This window comes from Felis catus, chromosome B3 (assembly GCF_018350175.1).
Source record: "Felis catus isolate Fca126 chromosome B3, F.catus_Fca126_mat1.0, whole genome shotgun sequence".
In the NCBI taxonomy this organism is placed as follows: Eukaryota; Metazoa; Chordata; class Mammalia; order Carnivora; family Felidae; genus Felis; species Felis catus.
The window spans coordinates 90310690-90333342 of record NC_058373.1 but is presented as its reverse complement, the minus strand read 5'-3'; the positions used below and the strand labels follow the sequence as shown (position 1 = coordinate 90333342).

Here is a 22653-nt window from a genome sequence, read left to right as displayed (position 1 = left end):
AATTACACTTTATATCACTCACCTTTTCTATTACCCTCAACATTAATCACCATACTATGAGATCCCAAACTCAGAACCACACAATTCTTTGTAATCATTTATTTATCTTTGTTTTTCACAGTGTGTCTTTTATGCTTATTGTTCATATAGTATGTCTTGTTTTAGAACTTGCTGTTGATGCATCTATCCACTCCTATAAATATAAGCTGTCTTAGCCCAAGAACAAAATTTCCTATGATATTTATTAAATTAATTTGATATAACATATAGATATTCAAATGTCACTTATTGTCTACTCTATCTTGATCACTTAAAAGATTAAGAAGCACAAAATTATAACAAATATTTGTTAATAAAAATAACATGCTTATGTAATGAATGAATGAAGATTCTTTTGGCATTTTTGTATATTGTTGCAATTTCTTTCTTAGCTATCACCCTAATCTCATCATCGACTCTTCCCCATTCTTACAGCTGACTCCAAATTTGTCATTTTTCAGTTCTTTCTGTATGTAGCACTATTGCAATATATTTATATAGCAAACATATAGGATTTGTCTTGTATATTCAAAGTACTCTACTGAGCATCTTAAGAGATCCAAAATTAAATAGGATGTAATACCTAATCAAAAGATTTTCAAGTCTAAAGAGGAAGGTACACATTTCTAATAAATAACACAAGAGGACATGAAGTTCAGGGCTTGGTAAAGATAGTTTGAGTTGATGTAGTAAAGTACTGAGGGTGGTTTCAAAAAGGATCAGAAAGTCTTGTGGTTCCATAAACAGAATTTTGATTTGGGGACATTATTCAATCTTACTCATTTTAGTGGTCATGAACTGCTTTAGTTTTCGTCTGGGAAACTCTGTCTCTCCTTCTATTCTGAATGATAGCCTTGCTGGGTAGAATATTCTTGGCTGCAGACTTTTTCCATCAGCATTTTGACTGTATCATGCCACTCCCTTGTGACCTGTGAAGTTTCTTTTGAGAACAATTTTATTCATTTTAAGTAGCACCAGTAGGATGAGCTATTTTTTACCTCTTTTGCTCAGAGGGTCATTGGATTGGTTTGTACTCTGCTTCCATACAGTTGTGGTTCTAAATCCCTAATAATGTCACTTCTTATGTAAGCATATGTCTTACTGTTGGTGTTTCTCCCCACACCCAATTAATATGTTGCAATCTTAATACCCAAGATAATAGTATTAGGAATTGGTAGGCCTTTGGGTAGTGCTTAGATCAGGAAGGTAGAACACCCTTGATTGGATTAGTGCCTTATAAAAGAGACTTCAGAGAAATTCCTAGCTCCTTCCACCATGGGAGGACACAGCAACAAGGCACAAGCTAAGAATCAGGAAGAGGGACTTTATCAGGATGCAACTAAATTCAGAACTGTGAGCAATAAATTTCCGCCACGTATAAGCTACCCAGTGTGTGGTATTTTGTTAGAGCAGCTTGAATAGACTAAACAACACATCTATATATTTACTTTCCACCTAAATATGAATATTTGAGTCATTTATTTCTTTATCCCCAGTGGATAGTACCAGACACAGGACAAATTAAATGCTGAATAAATGGTTGCAGAATTGAACAAGTTTGATAAAGACTTTGAAATCTTCCCTTAGAAATAAAATAGTCTTTCCAGCAATTAGAGATTTCCTGTGAACATTCTCTAAACCACTCCCCTCAGAAACTCATTCAAATAAAAAGTTTCCAATCACATTCAATTAAACTTTTATATCTAAATTGTTAAATATGAAACCTATGACTCTTAATGGACCAATTTTATTAGTTCGGGTTGGAAAGTCAGACCCACTTTATTATTTTCTTATTCTAGACATTTGCACATCTCATACTTCCTAGGGGTCATGTAATATGTTATGCCCTATCTGAATAGGTATCCCTGACCCTCCTTTTCTTTATAAAGACAACAAGAAGACAGCTTAAAAAACTATTTCAAAAGACTTCATGAATTCCACTGATGGGCATTTGTGCTACAGTAATATATTTAGAGTACTTATTGTTGGTTTTTACAGGTATTCACAATGTTGTGCTACTAAAGATTGTGAATGATTTATGAGCATAGATAAATTATGCATTCTTTTTGGAAAGCATTATATACTTTTTTGTGTTCTCTTAATTTTTATGTCAGTATTCAAATCATAAAGACAAATTAGTTTGTTAATGACCCATTTCACTAATGTATATGTAGAGAAAGATCTTTGCTGGCATTTGAGAATGATGATTGTGGGGGCAGTCTCCAAGATGTTGGTATACATTATTGACAAAGAGACTGGCATGCTAGTTAATAAGACTGAGGTTTGAGATGAGTGTTAAGTCTTAAAACTGGATTTCAATTAGGACAGAAATGAAAGATGAGGGTTAGTATATGATATAACAAAGAAACCAATTATACTTGGGGTTGAGAACAAGTGAAATAGATGTGACAATGAACTTAGTGTACTCAGAATAAATTCATTTAGTTAACAATTAGGATAATCAGGGCACCTGAGTGGCTCAGTCGGTTGAGAGTCTGACTTCAGCTCAGGTCATGATCTCACAGTTTGTGGGTTCAAGCCTCGCATCAGGCTTGTGCTGACAGCTCAGAGCCTAAAGCCCACTTCAGATTCTGTGTCCTTCTCTTTCTGTCCCTCCCCCACTCACACTCTGTCTCTGTCTCTCTCTCAAAATAAATAAACATTAAAAAATTAAAAAAAACAATTATGATAATCAGATTGATGACACTGAAGAACATTCCAAAACCAATCATATTATCAAGAGAGTATAACAATTGTAATTTATACATACTAGCAAACAGTGGCTTAAAATATATGAAGCAACACTGGAGAGAATTGAAAAGATAAATAGTACTACAGTAATACTTGGAGACTTCAATAAGCCACTTTCAAAATTGGAGAAAAGTGACCTTGCAGAAACAAAAAGAATTATAGGTGAGTACTAGGAAAAATTGTACATCAGCAAATTAGATAGCTTAGATGAAAGTGACAAGCTCCTAGAAATACATAAATTATCCAAACTGACTCAAGAGTAAATAGAAAATCTCAACATACCTATAATAAAAAATTAAATCAATAATCCAAAATCTTCCAACAAAGATACTCTAGGACCAGATGGTTTCACTAGCAAATTCTGTGAAACAGTAAAAGAAGAATTTACACCAATTCTTTTCAAACTTTTCCAGAAAATAGAAGAGGAGGAAACACTTCCTAACTCATTCTGAGAGGCCAGCGTTACCTGATACTAACATCAGATAAAGACATCATAAGGAAATAAAACTACACACCAACATCCATAGTGTATAGAGATGCAAAAATCCTTAACAAATACTAGCAAAACAAATACAACAGCATATTAAAAGGTTTATATATCATGACCATGTGGAATTTATCCTAGAGATGCTAAGGGTTAAAGATAAGAAAACCAATGTAATATACCACATTAATAAGATGAAGTTAAAACTAAACACAAGACAATGACACCAAAAATCATTTGAAAAAAAACTTAACACCCTTTCATCATGAAAACACCAGGAAACTAGGAACAGAAGGGAACTTCCTCAACAAAATAAAGCCCAGTTTTAAAAACCCACAGTCTACATCATACTCATCTTGAAAGATTGAAAATTTTCCTTTAAAATAAAACGTAAGACAAGGATGTCTGTTTTCACCAGTGCTCTTCAATTTTGTACTGTATTTGTAGCAAGAGCAATTAGACAAAGAAGAAAAAAGAAAAGAAATGACAAGAAAACTAAAATAGGAAAGGAAAAAGTAAACTATCTCTATTCATATATGTTATGATTCTATATATAGACAACCCAAAGAATTCATAAGAAAACTACTAGAGTTAACAAATTCAAACAAGTTGCCGGGTACAAGATTAACACCCAGAAATTAGTTATTTTTTAATATACACAATGAAGAATCCACAAAAGAAGTTAAAAAGCAATTCCACTTACAAGAACATGAAAAGAATAAAATACTTATTTAAGGAGATGAAAGACTTGTGCACTGTATACTATAAAACATTGTTGAGAGAAATTAAAAAAGCCACAAGTAAATGGAAAGACATGCCATGTTCATGGATTGAAAAATTCAATTATTGTTATGATATCAGTATTTCCCAGATGATCTATAGGTTCATTGGAATTCCTATCAAAATTCTAACTGCTGCTTTGCAGAAAAGGAAAAGCCAATCCTACAATTCATTTGGACTGCAGGTAGCCCAGAGTAGCCAAACCATTTTGAAAAAGAACAAAGTTGCAGAACTCATACTTCTGGTTTCAAAGCCTACAAAGCTACAGTGATCAAAATATTATGAGTACTGACATAAAAACAAACATATATACCTAAGGGATAGAGTATAGACTCTAGAAATAAATACATCTCTGGTCAACTGATTTTTGACCGGCCTGCCAAATCCATTCAATAGGGAAAAAATACTTTTTCTGGGACAGATGTTGCTGGGACAACTAACTGGATTTCCACAACCAACAGAATAATATCAGGGCTTTACCTCAAAACATACACAAAAACTTATTCAAAATGGATCAATAATCTAAATATAAGAGGTAAAAACATAAAGCTCTTAGGGAAATACATAGAGATAAATTTTGATGACCTTGGGTTAGTCAAAGAATTATTAGATACGACAGCAAAAAAGCACAATGACAGATAAAAATACAGAACAGGAGTTCATAAAAATTAAATGTTTTTGTTCATCAAAGGATATAATACCAAGAAAGCTAAAAACCCGGAATGGAAAACAGTAGTTGCAAATAATATATCTGAGAAGGGTTTAGTATCCAGAAGATATAAAGAATGCCTTCAACTCCATAACAACAATATAGATTAAGAATGGGCAAAGAACTTGAGTTGACATTTCTCCAGAGAAGATATGCAAATGGTCAAGCACATGAAAAGAAGTTCAATATCATTATTGATTAGGGAAATGCAATTCAATATCACAATGAGATAATCCACACCACTGGGATGACTAAAAATTGAAAATTATAAATATGGGGAAATTGGAACAAATGCACATTACTGGAATGAATGTAAAATGGTGTAGCCACAGTGGAAAACAGCCTGACAGTTCTTCAAAAGGTAAAATTGTAACATAAAATTATTTTATGACCCAGCAATTCAATTAAAATAATTGAAAACTGACACCTAAATATGTAGTTGAATACCAATGTTCATTTTAGCATGATTCACAGTGCCCATAAGATGGGAACAACACAGTGTCCATCAAAAGATGAATGGATAAACAAAATATGCTACATATATTCCTGGAATATTATCAGCCATAAAAAGTTCTGATGATATATCTTCAACATGGATGAATCTTGGAAACACTACGGTAAATGGAATAAGCCAGACAAAAAGAACAATTGATGATCCAACTGGCATAAAATATCTAGAATAGGCAAATTCATAGAGAAAGTTGATTAGAGTTTACCAGAGACTGAAAGAAGGAGAATGGATATTATTGCTTAATGGCTGCAGATTCTGTGTATGGGCTGATAAGAATGTTTTTAAAATACTGGTGATGATTGTACAACATTGCGAATGTAATTAATGCCATTGAATCATACACTTAAAGTGGCTAAAATATCAAATTTTATGTCATATATATTTTCCACAATAAAAAAACGCTTTTATAAAAAATCTAATGTAGTTTCCTTATATATTATACTTGTATATCAAATAAAGCAATCATGAGTTAGGGACTTTTACTTTGGTTGTACATAATATATTCTGTATCACTTGTATTTTTAAATAATTGCATATGCCTTGACACACACACACACACACACACACACACACACGCCCCATTTGCTGAGTAGATCTATGAGATGTCAGTATAAGTATATTTTGGAAATAAAAAAAGGAATAGATTCCTAATTTATAGAAAGCAGCATAAAAGTAGAAATAATCTTAATATATTTTGGACAAAACAAACCAAGAATCTGTCACAAAATATTCTATATATATATGAAATGGGGTTTTTACATAATTGGACAACAAAAAGTTGTAAAACTAAATTTAAAGCTACTAAATCACAAATAAAGCGGAAAAGTAAAATTATTTGAGTTTTCCTTTCAACACCAACAATGATGCTTTATTACTAAACTCTGGTTCTACAAATCATGGATTTCAAAAACCATGACTGTAGAATTTCAAAATGTAAACTATGGTTTTCAGGCCATTTTCATGTCTCACAAACTCTACTGATGATGCATTCAAAATTATTTTGTTTCATTTTCTTGTACTTTTGATGTGGTTTATATTAAGTATAACCTATTTCATAAGGTGAACTTCAAATATTCATGTTAATACAATACATATTTATAGCAGCTGGGTTACTTCCAGTATTACTCAGGAATGTAGAATAACAGGAAAATAGAAATGGTTTCCAATGCATATTCAATAACTTTAGGTGAGACTTTTTACCACCCATTAAATTACCCTTGTGACATTATAAGCTCAGCTAAAGAAATTATTCCTACTTGTCCTCAAAATATTATTTTGTTGCTTTTTTGCAAAACTTTAACTTGTGATCATTATTCCTATTAAGAGTGTGCATTTGTGTTCTCTGAGTCTCATTGTATAAGAAGTAAATATCTGCCCATAAACAATTGAGTATTGCATACTTACAGAATCAGAGACCTGGGCCTGTCTTCCTTACAAACAACATTTCAAAAAGAGAAAATATGTACAATATGAGGGCCTGATTAATGTTGTTTGAATGTTTGCATAAATGGAAGTTTTAGTTCAGGTGTAGGGGATGCAAGATGAAGACTTAAAATGATTAAATGTAATTTTATTTCTAACACACTAAAACTCATGTTCTTTGGAACACAATAGTGTGAACGTCCTAAAGAAGTGAAGAGGTCAGGCTACATTATCATCAAGAAAAATGTCAAAATAGGAAAGAATCAGTCCCAGACAGCAGGAGAAATTCAAAGATAAACAGGAGAACATCCTTGAAGAAAAGTTAGCAGGTTTTCCTGAGAAAGACCTTAAAAAGTTGAACTCTGCACTGAGATCCAGGAAAGCCATTTGTGTTCCTGAAGCTTTATATTTGAGGAGAAAAGTTGTATATATCAGGAATAGATTTGCAGATGCTTAGTGTTCATTTTGTGTTTTTTGTCACCATAAACGTTTATCCATGCATATATACATGTACACACACATGAACAGAATTGCTCAGAGAATTAGAGTTGCCAGGAAACAGAGAGAATGAACCATTTGCCCAGAGTCATTTCAACTTGTTACTTCTGTTTCAAGCATGCATTGGGTGTGTCTGGAGTGAGTGTATGTGCGCACCTCTTTAGATTGTTTAGTGTAGTTAGGCTCTGAGCAGATTTCAAGTGCCATTTAAAGGCTAATAATCTGTAACCTCTCTTTGGATGGTTGGATATTTTTAACAGTCTAAGAGATGTGGAAGGGCTAAGAGATAATCTACATTTCTTAAAAGACAGTTTTCTGGCTTTTTAAAAAATTTAAACTACATATTGCTTTTGATGATTGACAACTAATAAAATTGTAAAGGAACAGAAATAAAATCTAGTATTTTAGAGAATCTGAATTCAATGGCTAATGGCAATGCTAATACTAGTTTTTAATTGAACTTATTGCTTAACAAATACAGGGATAAGTTTATATACGTTTTCAAATTTTACAATATTTCTTCTGTGAGAACACGAAAAGGTAGGTGACTGGCCAAATTTGCTCAGATGTAGAGTTTGAGCTCAGGCCTGCCTTGTTACCAGGGATGGCCCTTAAATGCTAGGCTTGGATACTGCTTAAATAAGATTGTATTAACATTTATTGGCCACGGAAATGTCTTCCTCTTATTTATGCTGGTGTTAAATCAGATGTCTGTTCTTCTTTATCTACCCTTTATTTACTTTACCTCTTAATTTTCTGTATTTGCAATTGTGCAAAATTGGAGAAATGGGCACTTACCATGAAACATAAGGCCTAAAATTATTAAAATTCTTTGCCCTGGCTCTCCAGAAGAGCAATGCATCAATTTGGATTAATTACCATACATGCCTACCTTGATGCTTTCTGAAGTTCCACTAGGAGAAGAGATCCCTCATCACTGTCTTACACTGAAGCATAAAACTGCTGTAAAGCTTTTTAAATAGCTGTACTGCTCTCCCACAGACGTGGGTGAGCTTCAGTCACGGCAGAAATAGTTCCAGTATTATAAAGCAATTGTGATTCCTTAAGGTTTTGCATTACATAAATGTAAAATAGTATTATTAGTTCTTACAGTCATCATTTCACCATTCATACTTGAAGCAACTGATATTTCCACAAATCAGGCACTGTACAAATTCTGTCATAGTAAAACATTTATTTGTTAAAGTGATATAGATTATTCAAGATTCTACAGTCTTAAATCATGGATGGCAATGTAACATGGATTGATACAGAACTCGATGCCAGTGTAGGCTTTTCTCTTTCCTTCTTTAAAAAAAAGAAAATACTTGTAGGCCAGAAGAAAAAAAAAATTGGCTTTAAAAGAGGATGAACCATGGTCTGATAGAGCCAGTTCCACCAGCATCAGAGACTTCTGCTTCGGCTCCTGTGAACAATTTCTTCTAGGACACCAGTTCAACAATTGGCCTTTGTGAATTGAAACATGTTTAAATTTTATCCAGTAAAAATATCAGTGGCAACTTTTTTCAGGAGAGAAAGAAGTAGTGCTCTTCAGATTAACTCCAGCCTCTAAAATAAAAAGAAAGAAAGAAAGAAAGAAAGAAAGAAAGAAAGAAAGAAAGAAAGAAAGAAAGAGAAAGAAAAAGAAACAAAGAGAAAATACACAGGTAATAAGATCATTGTGCTGGCAATTTAGAAGTTACTGAACTATAAGTACCTAGGCAGGAGTTTTTTGCCATAAAATACAAGATACACCCCTAAAAACTATCTAGACACGCACATCAGCTCTTAAAATGTTATTTGGTAATTTCAAATTGGTGTATATAAAAGAGTCTCATTTAAAAAAGAAATCTAAATGTATTAAGCCTAAATAGTTATGCAAGTCAAAGGCAAATTGTGGGAAGTCATTTTCCCTTACTATGTTTTTCACATCTATATTCTCAATTAAGAAAAAATAATAATTGTATTCATTAGTGCATACCACTTAAATTTTGATAAATAATCATACTGGCTTTAAAACTATAAGCATATTAGATCACATTTGTTCATCACACATAAAACCTAAGTGATCTCTACTTTTTAAGTATAGTCTGTTGAGGGTTTTGTATCATATTGAAATTTTATAAAATTTAATTATACATGAAATGTCAGTGAAGACTATTATTCCTCTTCATAAATTAGTTCCTCACCCACAGAACAAATAAATATGTAAAATGACAATAATGCACACGAAAGACAATCCATAGTTAATATAATTTTGAGTAAAACAATATAAAAAATATTTAAATATCAAACAGTAAAATTGTGTCCTCTAATGTGGGTTCTCAGTATCATAGATTTAAGACATGCCTATAAATTCTTTGATGGAGATGAAAAAGAATTTTTGAGAAATATATAATTTCATAAATATGAAATAGATGTAATTTTCTCCTCGCATTCAAAAACAACTACATGTTTACAAGTTGCGGGTTATAAAATGCATGGGACAAATGAATCATGAAATATAGAAGCATATTGTATATCAAAATGCTGATGTAGAACATATTTGGAGTAGAACACACTTGATGTGATAAAGGTAGGAAAATACTGTAGAGATGTTTTATTTAAGAAAATATTTCATCTGGGGGTGCCTAGCTGGCAGAGTTGGTACAGTGTATGACTCTTAATCTCGAGGTTGTGTGTTCAAGCCCCACATTAGGTATAGAGATTACTTAAAAATAAAACATTTTTTAAAAAAAGGAAAAATATTTCATCTACAGAGTTGAAGTTATTTTTGGTATAAACAATAATTTTTGAAAATTATTTAACAAAAGATTTACACAACGTTTGAACACTGTTAGTAGGTAATAGATGTAAAACCTATTTATAAAAAATAATTACCTTGGAAACTACTGAAATATAGATATCATTGTTTATCTGGAATGTTCTAAGAAAAACATTCCAAAATCACTTTAAATTACAATGGGATTATATCTAAATTCATATCTATTGGGTTCACAGTATAGCTTGCTTATTTTGGTGAAATTGGATTACGAGAATTTATTTCTGATTGTATTTCCAATCATATGTCCCTTTTGAGAGTAAAAAGATGTATTTGTACCGTACCAAAGTTCGCAGAAGTAGTAATATAAAAACCACACAATACACTTAGAAGAAAAATAGTGGGCAGTATAACTAGTTTGATTTTAGAAATAATAAACCCTTCCAGAATAAAGAATCTATGTTAATATCAAGTTAATGATTGTATAAGCTTACATATTTTAAAGAGTTTTTGATTCACTTCCAAATTACATAAAACATTACTAACAAACTACGAAATTACGGCTTTTATAAAAGCTGTTCATTTCAAATATTAGACAATTAGCAGTTTTGGAAACTATGGTCTGAATTTGCTTACCCTGAAGTTACTACCATTATTGAAATGATGACATAATATGAAACTGAATAAAAACTTATATATGTAGGATATTAAAAATAACACTTTTTACTTATCAATAGGCAAACTCTTACAATGATTCCATAAAGATCTAAATATGAGCACCAAATTACAAGAGCATCACAAAGGGAAAAAAAGCAAAATAGACTATAATAATTATGTTAAAATTTTACAAGAACTAACAACAATGAATTTGAGATAGGCTCAGGATGTTTTGGTAATGGTCGTTATTTAACAGTGAAATGACATCATGCAAAATATTATGGACAGATAGTCTTATTAACAGTACTAGAAAGAAAAGAGGAAATTAAAGCTACCCCAATATTAGGAGAAGAAAAAATGTCCTGATTTGAATGTATTGTGGGAAAATACTGTTACTACCCTTATTCAGAATGCAATTAAGAACTATGAATGATTTTTATCTTGTATAGTTAGGATATCTAACCAAGAAGGAAACTATTTCTAGAAGTCATTATTGACATTAAGGTTCTATTTTTTTCTTATATACTGTAACATTCAAATTAATGTCAAAAGTATACTTTAATTATTATAAAAATAGTTAAATGGTTTCTACATATGCGCATATGTGCCTGTTCTATCATTCTTATTTTTAAAAATTTCATTTGAAGGGAATATCATAGGAAAGAAAAGTTACAGAACCAAATATTTTATATTGGTCATTTTTACTGGGAAATAACATTGGAAAGATATCTGGATCATAAATATACATTTGCTTTGCTGTTTTGCTCTTATTTCATATTTTTTTCCTAACCCTGTATTAAAATGTCACTGTTTCTTTACAATCAGCATCACTAACTTTTATTCATTTATATCTTAATACTTTCCATAAAAGAACTGAACTCTTATCATGGTTATTGCATCTGTAGCAGGAATTTTATGATAAAGTGTAAATCGGTTAAATACCTTAATTGATACTAAGCAGAATAATCAGAAGTCAAATTAATTAGAATCAGGAAGCTATTACCTTAAAGGCTGGTGCAAGCAGTTGCAGAATTAGGGGAATTTCTTGTGCATACTTACACACACAAACACACACAATGGACATATTTTGTTGGTCTGAATTTGCCAAATACTTTTTTTTTTACTTTTTTTTTTCAACGTTTATTTATTTTTGGGACAGAGAGAGACAGAGCATGAACGGGGCAGGGGCAGCGAGAAAGGGAGACACAGAATCGGAAACAGGCTCCAGGCTCTGAGCCATCAGCCCAGAGCCCGACGCGGGGCTCGAACTCCCGGACCGCGAGATCGTGACCTGGCTGAAGTCGGATGCTTAACCGACTGCGCCACCCAGGCGCCCCTGAATTTGCCAAATACTTTTAAAGAAAAGTTTACTTAAGGCATTTTCATTATAAATGCAACTAGTCAATTGTTCCTATTTTAACTTCTAAACATGGCATATCAATTGTTTTACTCTATTTATCTGAAGTATAACAATCTTTTCAAACACAAGATTACTTTATATGTGAGTGCCAGTTTACATGTAATTATCACCAGTTTTATCAATGACTCCTCTTCCCTTTGCTGTCAATTCGTCTTAGTGTGATTAGAATCCTAAAATTTTATTATAGAAGGATCATATGTCATATACTAGATATTTTCCAAGTTCACTCTATTTCTATACATATGCAGTAAAGGTCTTAAGGGGAAAATTTGGCATAGGGTGTATTCTTGCTAATGGAAATGAAATACATGTATTAACTCTTCATCCTTGGGGAAAAATTATCTTAGCAGATACGTCAGTATGCGGAACACCTAAACCACTGACTAGATGAAACTTTTCTGTCATCCATGTACCTTCCTATTAGAGTTTGATGTTCTATGAGGGACTGTGGTATAGTTAATTTAATATGGTTGCCATGGTTAACATTTTTGTTATATTAAAACAAAAAAAATGTGTTCTAGGGTGTTTTTTGTTTGTTTCTTGCTTACTTTTACTGTATATATACATACGTAGCATTTGAATTTAAATTTTGCCTTTGGGTAGTAAACAGCATTTGTTACCATCCTGCAGGAAATATAAACTTAAAATAAAAATTTATATCCCTTCATCTCTCTTCCTCCCCACCCCCCACCACCCCAAAAAAGAGCTGGGAAGCTGTGAGCACCAGACATCTCTGCCAGCTCTACCTCACTCCACCCACCCAGGGTGAGCTATTGCTGAAAGCCAAGAAAGACCATGAGCAGACTAAGCTCACAGGTCAGTCTCCTTGAAGGAGCTTCACTGGATGCGCTGACAGTTACAGAAATGATAGGCTGGCTATGGCAGAAATCATTTACCATGTAAGTACCAAGACTAGTTACACTGCAGTCTCACAGTGATTTCAATCTGATAACAGAAATGTAGCAAGGAGTTTTCTTTTCTTTTCTCTTTTTTTTTTTATGAGTGAATAATGTATTGCCAGTAAATTCTGTTAAAATTATTCTTTGCCTGTGGATTTGTTTTTCTTGGTAACGCTTATAGGAAAAAAAAAAATAGCCAAAGCGGAAAAAAAGTTTCTAGGACAGTTTGTTTCATAAAGGGAACTAAAGAAAGACTCAGAATATTTTTTTAAAGAGTGACATATTCCACATATACACATTCATTATATAAATCTAATACATGCCACACACATGTACACATGAATTCAGTTCACGAAGAAATGACAAAGCACTGAAAGATTATATACTAGATAATGGTATGGTAGGTTTAACAGATATGTATTTACTTTTACATTTTTTCTAGATTTTTGAATGTTTTTATAATTCATACTAACTAGGACAAAGAAAGTCATTATTGGAAATTTTACCTACTTATCTCATTGGTAAAACCTGTACTATCTAGAGAAATATGCAAACTCCCGAGGAAATTACTTTCATCCAAATTTGACTTCTAATAACATAGTGAAATAAATAAACACAATACTATGTAATATGTCCTGTGAAATGTAAACATTTGGGAAATTAATTCATAATTGAAAAATGACTCTTCCAATCTTTATATAACATTCAGCACCCTTCTGGATTGTGCTTCTGATAGATTAACCATCTACTTTCTAATTCCTTTCTAAAGATATTCTCTTTCAAAACAGCTAGATGTCCAAAGTTACATGATAAATGAAGTTTTGGAAGCCAGAGGCAGGGGTAGAGGAGGAGAGGGGTGGTGAGGAAAGGAGGCAGAAAGAGAGGGAGAGAGTTTCAGAATGAGAAAGCAAACTGCTGGGTGCTGATGATACAACGCACCTTAACGCAGGTCAGCTGAGGACACAACATAGAACTCAGAGTATGTGCCACACACTCTGCTATTGATCGTTTCCAGTGTCATCTGTTTATTTTTTGCAACCTGGGAATGGGATCCTGAACTCACTAAAGGGATGATGCAGGAAAAAGTGTTTGATTTGGGAGTCGAATTCATTAGGGGAAACCCTGAATGATTGCCCAAGTTATTCTTTTTTAAATGCAAAATGTTAAAAAAAAAACAAAAACAAGGCCCTATTTTTACTACTAGAAAATAAATCAGTGGCCTTTTTTAGAACTTTTAAAAGCAGAATATTTTTTCTGTGCCAAAACTTAAGCAAATGGCTGATGCTTCCAGCTGTGTGAACAGATTGTTAAAGTGCTATTCCACTCTGGAAGCACACATTCTGATCCAATTAAAATGCAGGAATCAAATACTCATTTGAAACTTCCAAAAAGGAAAAAAAAAAACAAAAAACAAAAAACCAAACACACAAACAAATGGAAAAAAAAACAGAAGAGTAATCAGTTGCTGACAAAAGAAATACCATGAATATTTCATATGTAGCCTTTTGCTCCATTTTATAGTGGCTTCATTCATTTTAGATAACCCTGAAACAGTTGTGTTCATCCACTGTCAGTAAGGTATAATGTATCATTTCAGCTCCAATTAGGATATGGGGGTCAAAGATAGGAGTTAATACATTCTTAATAAGTTACTATCTTCACACTGGGAAATATTTGTAAAAATGCACATTATATCATGGATAACTAACTACAAGAGTGACTCCAAAGTCACATTAGTATTCCCTTTATTCTTACAGTATGAATCAGAAATGTTCAGTTAACCAGAAATATGTTGAAGTTTAATAACTGGAAATCTATTTAACCAAACTGAATTTTACTTTGTATCATTGAGCATTGAGTAAGTTCTAATGGAAAATTTCAAGGAGTTACATAAACTTGCAAAAAAACATTTAAAATTTTATTTATAACAGAATATACCCACTTAAGTGCTGAATTATGAGACAGGTAACAAAAATCTCACCTGTGTTTCCTGGACAATCTGGTCAACATTAGTCAGCAAAGCATCTGGGAATAAAATTTTCAGTGTCATAAACAAATACACAAATTCATGTTTTAAGAAACAGACCCTAAAACTCTTCTTACTGAAATCTTGGTAAGATTTCTCTTAATAAAGATTTATCTAATTTTTTTTAACTTACCAGTTCTTGGACTAATTGCAATTGACTTTATAATTGTCTATGACTACTTCCTGATATATACGTAGAAATTTAAAAATATTGTTCTAGTTGCTAAAGTGAGAAATTATGTAATGCAACTTTCCAGAAAGAGTTCAGGAAGAGAATCAGGCTTCTACTCAATTTTCCCTACTCAAAGTTAACATTTCAGCTAGAGTTGCATATGATTAATAATAAAAGATACACCAAGGAAGAGAATCCAAAATAGGAAACATAGCTTCACCATGTTCAACATGCAGACTATTAAATAATCATTTATGATAATCATTATTCAATAGCTCCCAAAATACTATCATGTTTTATGAAGTACCCATTTATCTTCATGTAAAACACTAATGGTCTATATGTAAACATTCTGTCTTTACATGTCCACATGTATGTTCCAATTGGCTGTGTTTAATACCATTACATAGCCCTGCATAACACACATTCTATTTCTTTCCAAATGTTCTCTTTTTAAACAAATACTCCTAGTCATTAAGAAGTGACACAATGATAAGAAAAAAATCAGGAAAAAGTTATTTTCAGGGTTCAGAGGTGAGTGTGAAGAGAACAGTACAAAATATTTTTTATAGAACCTCAAACACAAATATTCATAGAAATTTATAATGGCCTCTGGAGATTAGGTTTTACATTAAAACAATAATAAGACATGTTCACATTATACAGGAAAAAAAATGTTTAGTAAATTACATTATGGTAGAGCCAACACAATCTATTTCATAAGCCCTCATGTTAGTTGGATAATTTATTGGACATACTCTGGAGTTGAATCACAATATCTACCTAGTTCATGTTTCAGGCAAGATCAAACGTACATCCACTTTCCAAACACAAAATGAAAGGGACTTTATGACCTTCTCTGAATATATTTGAAAAAAATTTTTGCTAATTTTTAAAATTCATGAACAGTAACCTTCTTGAAAAGAGTGGAGGAAATTAGACAAGTTGTAGAGATCATTAGGAAGTTCAGAAAAATAAATTTCTACTAGAGAGCTTATATTCCATTGTAATCTTACACATAAGAAGTATAGTTTGTGCAGCTGTTCTGGGATAAGTACTCTGGTAGCCAGCCCATTTAAATATAATTTTGCTACATTAATTACAATCCATGTTGCAGGACACAAAATTCTGATTTCAATGGATTAATGTGATAAGCATACATATTAGTATATCTATATATTAGATACATAAGTATATACTGTGTATGTGTTTTATCAAGGTTAAATTTAGATCCTAAATTTGACTTTGAAATAGCTGACAAAATCAGAAGACAATAGTACACTACTTGCTACATGGACTATTTGTAATATTTGATAAAATTGCAAATACATTAACACCATAATTTAATAAGCTAATTTCATACTTAAACAGACTCCCAGTTATATATGTCTCACTTCAGACAATACCACATTTTTAGGATGACTCCATCACAGTAATACTTATACCATTCTTCCTCTATTAAGTGATCTTCTGTACTGCGACAAGGATTGTTTTTGTTGCAAAAAGCAAGCAAACAACCCAAAACTTGACAAAACTCAATGTATTTGTAGTTCCAGCACGCACTTTTCTAGTATGGGAGGAAAAGGACTGAGTAATCTGAAAAGACAGAGCTTTGAAACTATCACCAAATTCCTGTCATACATTTTGGGTATTTTCCTTTTCTGTATGAAATTTTAAAAACAAGCTATTTCTTATCCATAAATTTAACTCAACAGACACTTAACTCACAAACATTATAAGGTCAATAATAGTAATGATAATAATAATGATTATATAATGATGATGGTTATCATCATCAACTAAGGAGGATAAGAAAAAAATCCTTTTCCCATCCAGCCTATCTCTGTGCCGAAGTCCTTTCCCCAAAATGCCACCAACACTCACAGGCAGAAGCATCCATATTCACTGTTAAAGAAGAAAGACTGGACGCTTCCTGAAACACAAGGGAAGACTGAGCAAGGGAAAGCGTAAGTAGTCTTCATTCTGTTTAATATGGTAAATACTGCTTTCTTAGCATCATAAAATAGAAGTAGGATTTTGTCACACCAAGAACAAAATGGGTTCAGATCTTCAATCCTTGAAAAAATGTCCCATTTACCTTCTCAATTCTATGCACAGTAAGATACTTTATGTTTTTGACATTTTTTAGACTATTGGCATTTAAATGATTATTATTAAGCTTAGTATTGTGAATAACACGGGGGAAATAGTAAAATTCAGAAACTAAGAGGCAATTGTTGTGGATTTTGTGATAACTGCTCTAGGTTTTTACTTTTAAAAATGAAATATTTAGTTTCCCCTTAGTAATAATACAAGCAAATAAAACAGTTAAAATTTAGTTTGGAAGTAAGTACCTCCTGAGTGCTTTAAATTGAAGCAGGAAACACTTCTCAAGAAAAGCTAAAAAGAGATTCCTATAGATAAGTGGAATACATTTATTTTTTTTTAATTTCTCAATTCTTATGGAGAAAGCATGTATCATTCAGGTAATAGATTTATGATGTTTATAAATAGCTTATAATAATTCTCAACATATATTCTGAAACATTTTTAGTAAAATATATCTACAGAGCTCCTAAAATCAACTGTCTGAAAGCATAAAATACTTGCTATAACCTCAACCTAAGTAACTGCATTTAATAGTTTAAAAAATAATTCAGGAAATAAATTAGCCACCGTGAAGGTATTACTGTATCTAATTTAAATTATTTATTTAATGCACCTCTGTTCTAATCTTTTTGTAGTGTAAAAATAAATGATATTCATCAAACCAAACTTTGTTTCTGCTTAGGATTTTGAGGAAGCTTTGGATGCCTCATTATCCTTTTGTGATGTTCAGAAATTACATATATTAAATCAAAAGACCTACTTTAATAATAGTTGGGGGCATTTTTGAATTGGGGGACAATTATCCAAAAGAAACAAAAAACAACACAGGAAGACGTATAATTAAAGAGAAATGTTTAGAGCAAATATCTGCAAATACATTTTTTGTTAGTTTTCATATTGAACAACCTGAAATCACAGTGTAGAATGGCTAAAAATAAAAAAAAAAGTAATTGAGAACAAAGAAGTAAAATCAATGTATACAACCTATACATAATCAACAACAGCAAATCATATGCTTTGGATTGCATATGTATAGCTGGTTAAATGGGAAATGCAAGAAATAACAGAAAGAAAAATAGTAAGAGATAGAATTTCTTGCTTATAGTAATAAAATAGCCAGATCACAAATCTCCATTGTGCACATAATCAAAATTCTTATTACTGCACCTTCGTCTCTGGCCCCATTCATTCATTTATTTATCTATCTATTCATTCATTCACTCGAGTAACTACTGTGTTTCATACATTATACCAGGTACCTTCAATAACCTCCAACCATCCCAACGATTTATTTTTCAGTCACTTCACACTGAAATTGCCCTGGTGGAAAAGTTTTTCATATAGTTGTAAACAAAAACATTTGACCCTCTTGATAGGCCAATCTTTCATTGTTCTCTCAAAATATAAACTTTTTGAAAAGGCAGAAACATAAGGCCTTCTCAAAGCTTCTAAAAACAAGTGTTCAAGCATTTGGTTAATACACCCTGAAAATAGTCTTGTAAAGCTAATAAAAATTAAATGGTTTCAATGGCTTTAGTCAAACAGAATAAATTTCACATGATTAGATGTTATAGAGTTCTAAATGTTTATAAGAAATAAGAGATATTTAATTAAAGTTTCATTTGAAACATAAGCAGGGAACTGATTTTAAAAAATACAGGCAAATGAAAAATATAAAATAAGTTAATCAGTAGCTTAGAGTAGATATGTTACACTGTGGCCTTTATGCATGATTTCAGAGTCCTCTTGACCGTAACCTTCATAATACCAGAGATTTCTTTTTGGGGATTAATTTTTTTAAGTCTGAAAGCCTTTATATATTCTGGACTTTTTAATACCATGTAGGTAAAAACTAAGAAAAGAAAAAGTGATATGCTTTTGTCATTCAGCACCTTTTGAAGAATTATTTGAAGTTAATTAGAAATGTTAAATTGGGATCAGAGCATGATTACAGAAATTGTGTGGGAGATACACTTTGCTCTGAGTAATGCTTTTGATTTTACAAAATATGACTACACATGTAATCTCATTTATTCCTGAAAGAACTATACAAGTGACCCATGAAAGCTGATTAGACTTTAGAAATGTGAAAGGCAAACATTAGAAAGGGAACTGGGGCAAAGAAGGCATTTATGAAACATCTAAGTTGGTACTAGCACATTAGATAATTTCTTTCAAGACTTGCATGGAGAATAATCTCGAACTGCTTTAATTTTACCTGCTTTTGAATGTAATCATGACAAATCATGTATAAGGTGTGCCTCTGTCAAGTTAAAATTAACTGACATTTTTATATATGCCTCTAGTAGAAGGAAATTAAACTAATGACTACCATTCCTTATCTGTGTTTTAATGTTTAAAATGATTTGTAAGAGATAATAAACTTTGTGTTTAACTTACTCTCATGGAGTACGTTATATAAATAAAATGCATATCTTATTATATTATGGCTATTTTTTTTTGTTGTGCAAGGTTCTCACATGAGCCTCATTCTCAACCTCCCACTTCAAACATCAAGAAACCTCTTAATATTAACCTCCATTTACCAATCTTTAAAAAACTACCATCAAGTTGCCATATAATGTAAGACTTTCGATGAGTAAATAGGAACATTTATCTATAGACCTTGATTTCAGTGAATGTCCAGGAATGCCATTTACCAAAAAGCAACATTATTGTCTGACTAAATTAAAAATTTTTAAATGTTTATTTCTGACAGTGACAGAGCAAAGTGGGGAGGGGCAGAGAAAGAAGGAGAGAGAGAATTCCAAGCAGGCTCTGCACTGTCAGCACAGACCCCAACATGGGGCTCAATCCCACAAACATTGAGACCATGACCCAGGCCAAAACCAAGAGTTGGACACTTAATTGACTGAGTCACCTGGGTGCCCTTAAATTTAAACATTTTTAATGATAAATTAAGCTGCATGATTTAATGATGCACTAAGCTGCATGATATCTAATTAAATTTCATCACAGGTTTAGGTTAAAATGAATACATTTACTCTAAGAGAGAAACATTCCAATTGAGAATTATAGGCAGAAGGGAAAAATGAAATCACCATTTGGTTAATGAGCAATGCCTTTATATTGCTTATAAATGTAATAAGAATTCCATTAAAAGGATTCTTTATTTTACTTAGTGATAAACATAAACCTTCCTTTGATAAGGCAGTCTTATTTTTTTGTCTCTCTTTTTAACTTACATTAAGAAAAACATAAAATTCACTCATTCTGCAAATGTGTACCGAATGAACAAAAACACCTTCACATGCCCAGGTAGCAGCATATAAAATTGTGGCATGTGACATAAAACTGAACTAGATTTTTTTGATAAATGCAAAATCAATTGCATTTTCTTTTGCTTCCCACTATGGCTATGGCATAAAGCTATGGCATGGGTGAGAAATACCATAAGACCATTAAGGCACCTGAACCAAGAATGTTGTTTAGAAGCATACTTATGTTAACACTGTCTGGATATACTTATTGAGTATTTTAAGTACCGTAACAACACAGAGTTGTTCTTTATAATATCAGCCTGAAAAGAAACACCATTGTCCTTGAAAAAAATATGCAATCTACTCATTGAAAAATATTTATCAGCCATGAGTGAGCCTTTGTAAGAGTGGAGAAAATATCATTATTTATATAGGCAAGACATTTTTTGTCTGATGATAACCTTTATTTAGTGTTCTGCTATTGTAGAACCTGGAAGTCAGCCCTAGAATAGAAGGTGCTGCTGCTCTGTCACGTTTTATCCCTAACTACTTCATATATGTTACCTTCATGTATTAAACTATACCTGGAAGGTTTATACATCTTGGCTCTAGTAGCCATGTATCAGAAAAACAAAACTGGAATTTCAAATTCCAATTTCCTATGTGAGATTTCAAATCACTTTTTCATTAAAAAGAAATACTAGGTTACACAGTGCTTTCCGATATCCACTCAGAATTTGAAAGAGTTGTTTTTCCACTATGCCCATCAGAACTGTGGGACTGAATTAACATGGCATTCATAGACATGCTTCTTTGAGAACACAGTCCACGTGTGTTCAGTGAGTTACTATAACAATAGTATTCCTTTACTCCTCCATTCAGGGAGTACCTGTGCCTTGCTCTGGATCTCTCAGCAGGCAAAGTGAGAAACTTACTTGGCTTTGAATGTGCTCTTTTAGATGTGGGCCCCTCTGTGACAGAATCAGGAGGTCGACTAGCTAACTGCAATGCAGTTGAGTTGTTCCTGTTAGTGTTTTGGGACTCAACATTTGTGACGGCTTCATTCTGTGGTTCGGTACTTGGCTTTGTGCCAGTCTTTCTTTTCTGCTTCTGGGACACAGAAGTGCTTGAAGTCCAGGTAGGAGGCAAAGCAGAGGTAGTGGTAGAGGAGTCCTGACTTGAACAAGTTTCCGAAGATTGTATCACATTGTCATTGGCAACTTTACAACACTGGGCATTCTCTTCATGTCCCACAGCTTGTTTGGACATGGACTGGGGCAGCGTTACACTACAGCCTTGGATTTGAGCCCCATTAGTTTGAGAGTAGACATTGCTGACCTTGGTGACCTTGTGTTGCCCGTTATTGTTGCAAACCTTATACCGGATCATTAGGATGATGATGAAAACCAGCACAGATGCTACAATTATTCCACCAATAATAATAATCATGGTGCCTCCCAAAAACTGGGACTGCATGAAGTGGCATCGCACATAATCTTGTTCCGTAGTAAACTGGATGCAACCCACGACTCTCGTGGCAGTGAGCGAAGTGATGCCATCATCATATATTGCCAAGACACACAGGTCATACATAGTTCCAGCAGCCAGGTTATTGACAAGAAAAGTTTTGCTCGTGGGAGGTATCATTCTGAGGGACAATGGAATTTGCGTTAATATAAGAAACAAAACATATAAACACACAGGCGTTATGACTTCAGTTCTGTTTCATTTCAGGATTCATTAAGATAAGCATACTTATAACAGATATGAAATATGGGGAAATGATCTAATCTTACATTTACCTAGTTAAAATGGTTAAGACTCATTGTTGGATTCTGCATTATATTAGTGGTGCCTGTGCCATGCCTTGACAAGCTTACTAATTACATTGCTTGGCAAAGCAGAACTCCTAATAAAAGCCACTGCTAAAAAATCATTTATGACAAATTGCTTTTGAAAGGTGTGACTGTGACATTATCTGACTACTAAACAAATCCATTTAGCACTTACAACACCTCTGTGACTAAAAGCCAATTTGAAGGAAGGGAAAACACTGACAATCACATTAGAAACCAGAATGGAAATGCATTTCAGAGTATTTATTTTCCAAATCAGTTATAAGCTGCTATGGAATGGTATCCAGTAAATCTATCTTTAATAACTAAGATAATTACTAAGATTAAAATACTTCATT

At 32.6% G+C, this 22653-nt stretch overlaps 1 protein-coding gene across 5 annotated transcripts in view; it reads right to left on the bottom strand.

Annotated features, from left to right (window-relative positions):
- Positions 1-8372: 8372 nt before the first annotated feature.
- Positions 8373-22653, bottom strand: part of LRFN5 (leucine rich repeat and fibronectin type III domain containing 5) — a 249620-nt gene continuing 235339 nt past the window's right edge. For 3 of the 5 annotated variants that reach the window (XM_045059863.1, XM_023255665.2, XM_045059864.1), the window contains 3 exons: positions 21395-22107; positions 14913-14956; positions 8373-8763 (listed from right to left, as the gene is read on the bottom strand). In XM_045059863.1, the coding sequence (XP_044915798.1) occupies positions 8746-8763; positions 14913-14956; positions 21395-22107 (775 nt within the window). In that variant the 3' untranslated portion in view covers positions 8373-8745. Of the gene's footprint in view, positions 8764-14912; positions 14957-21394; positions 22108-22653 lie in introns of those variants that run through there. The other 2 variants (XM_023255667.2, XR_002743063.2) reach the window with 2 other exon arrangements.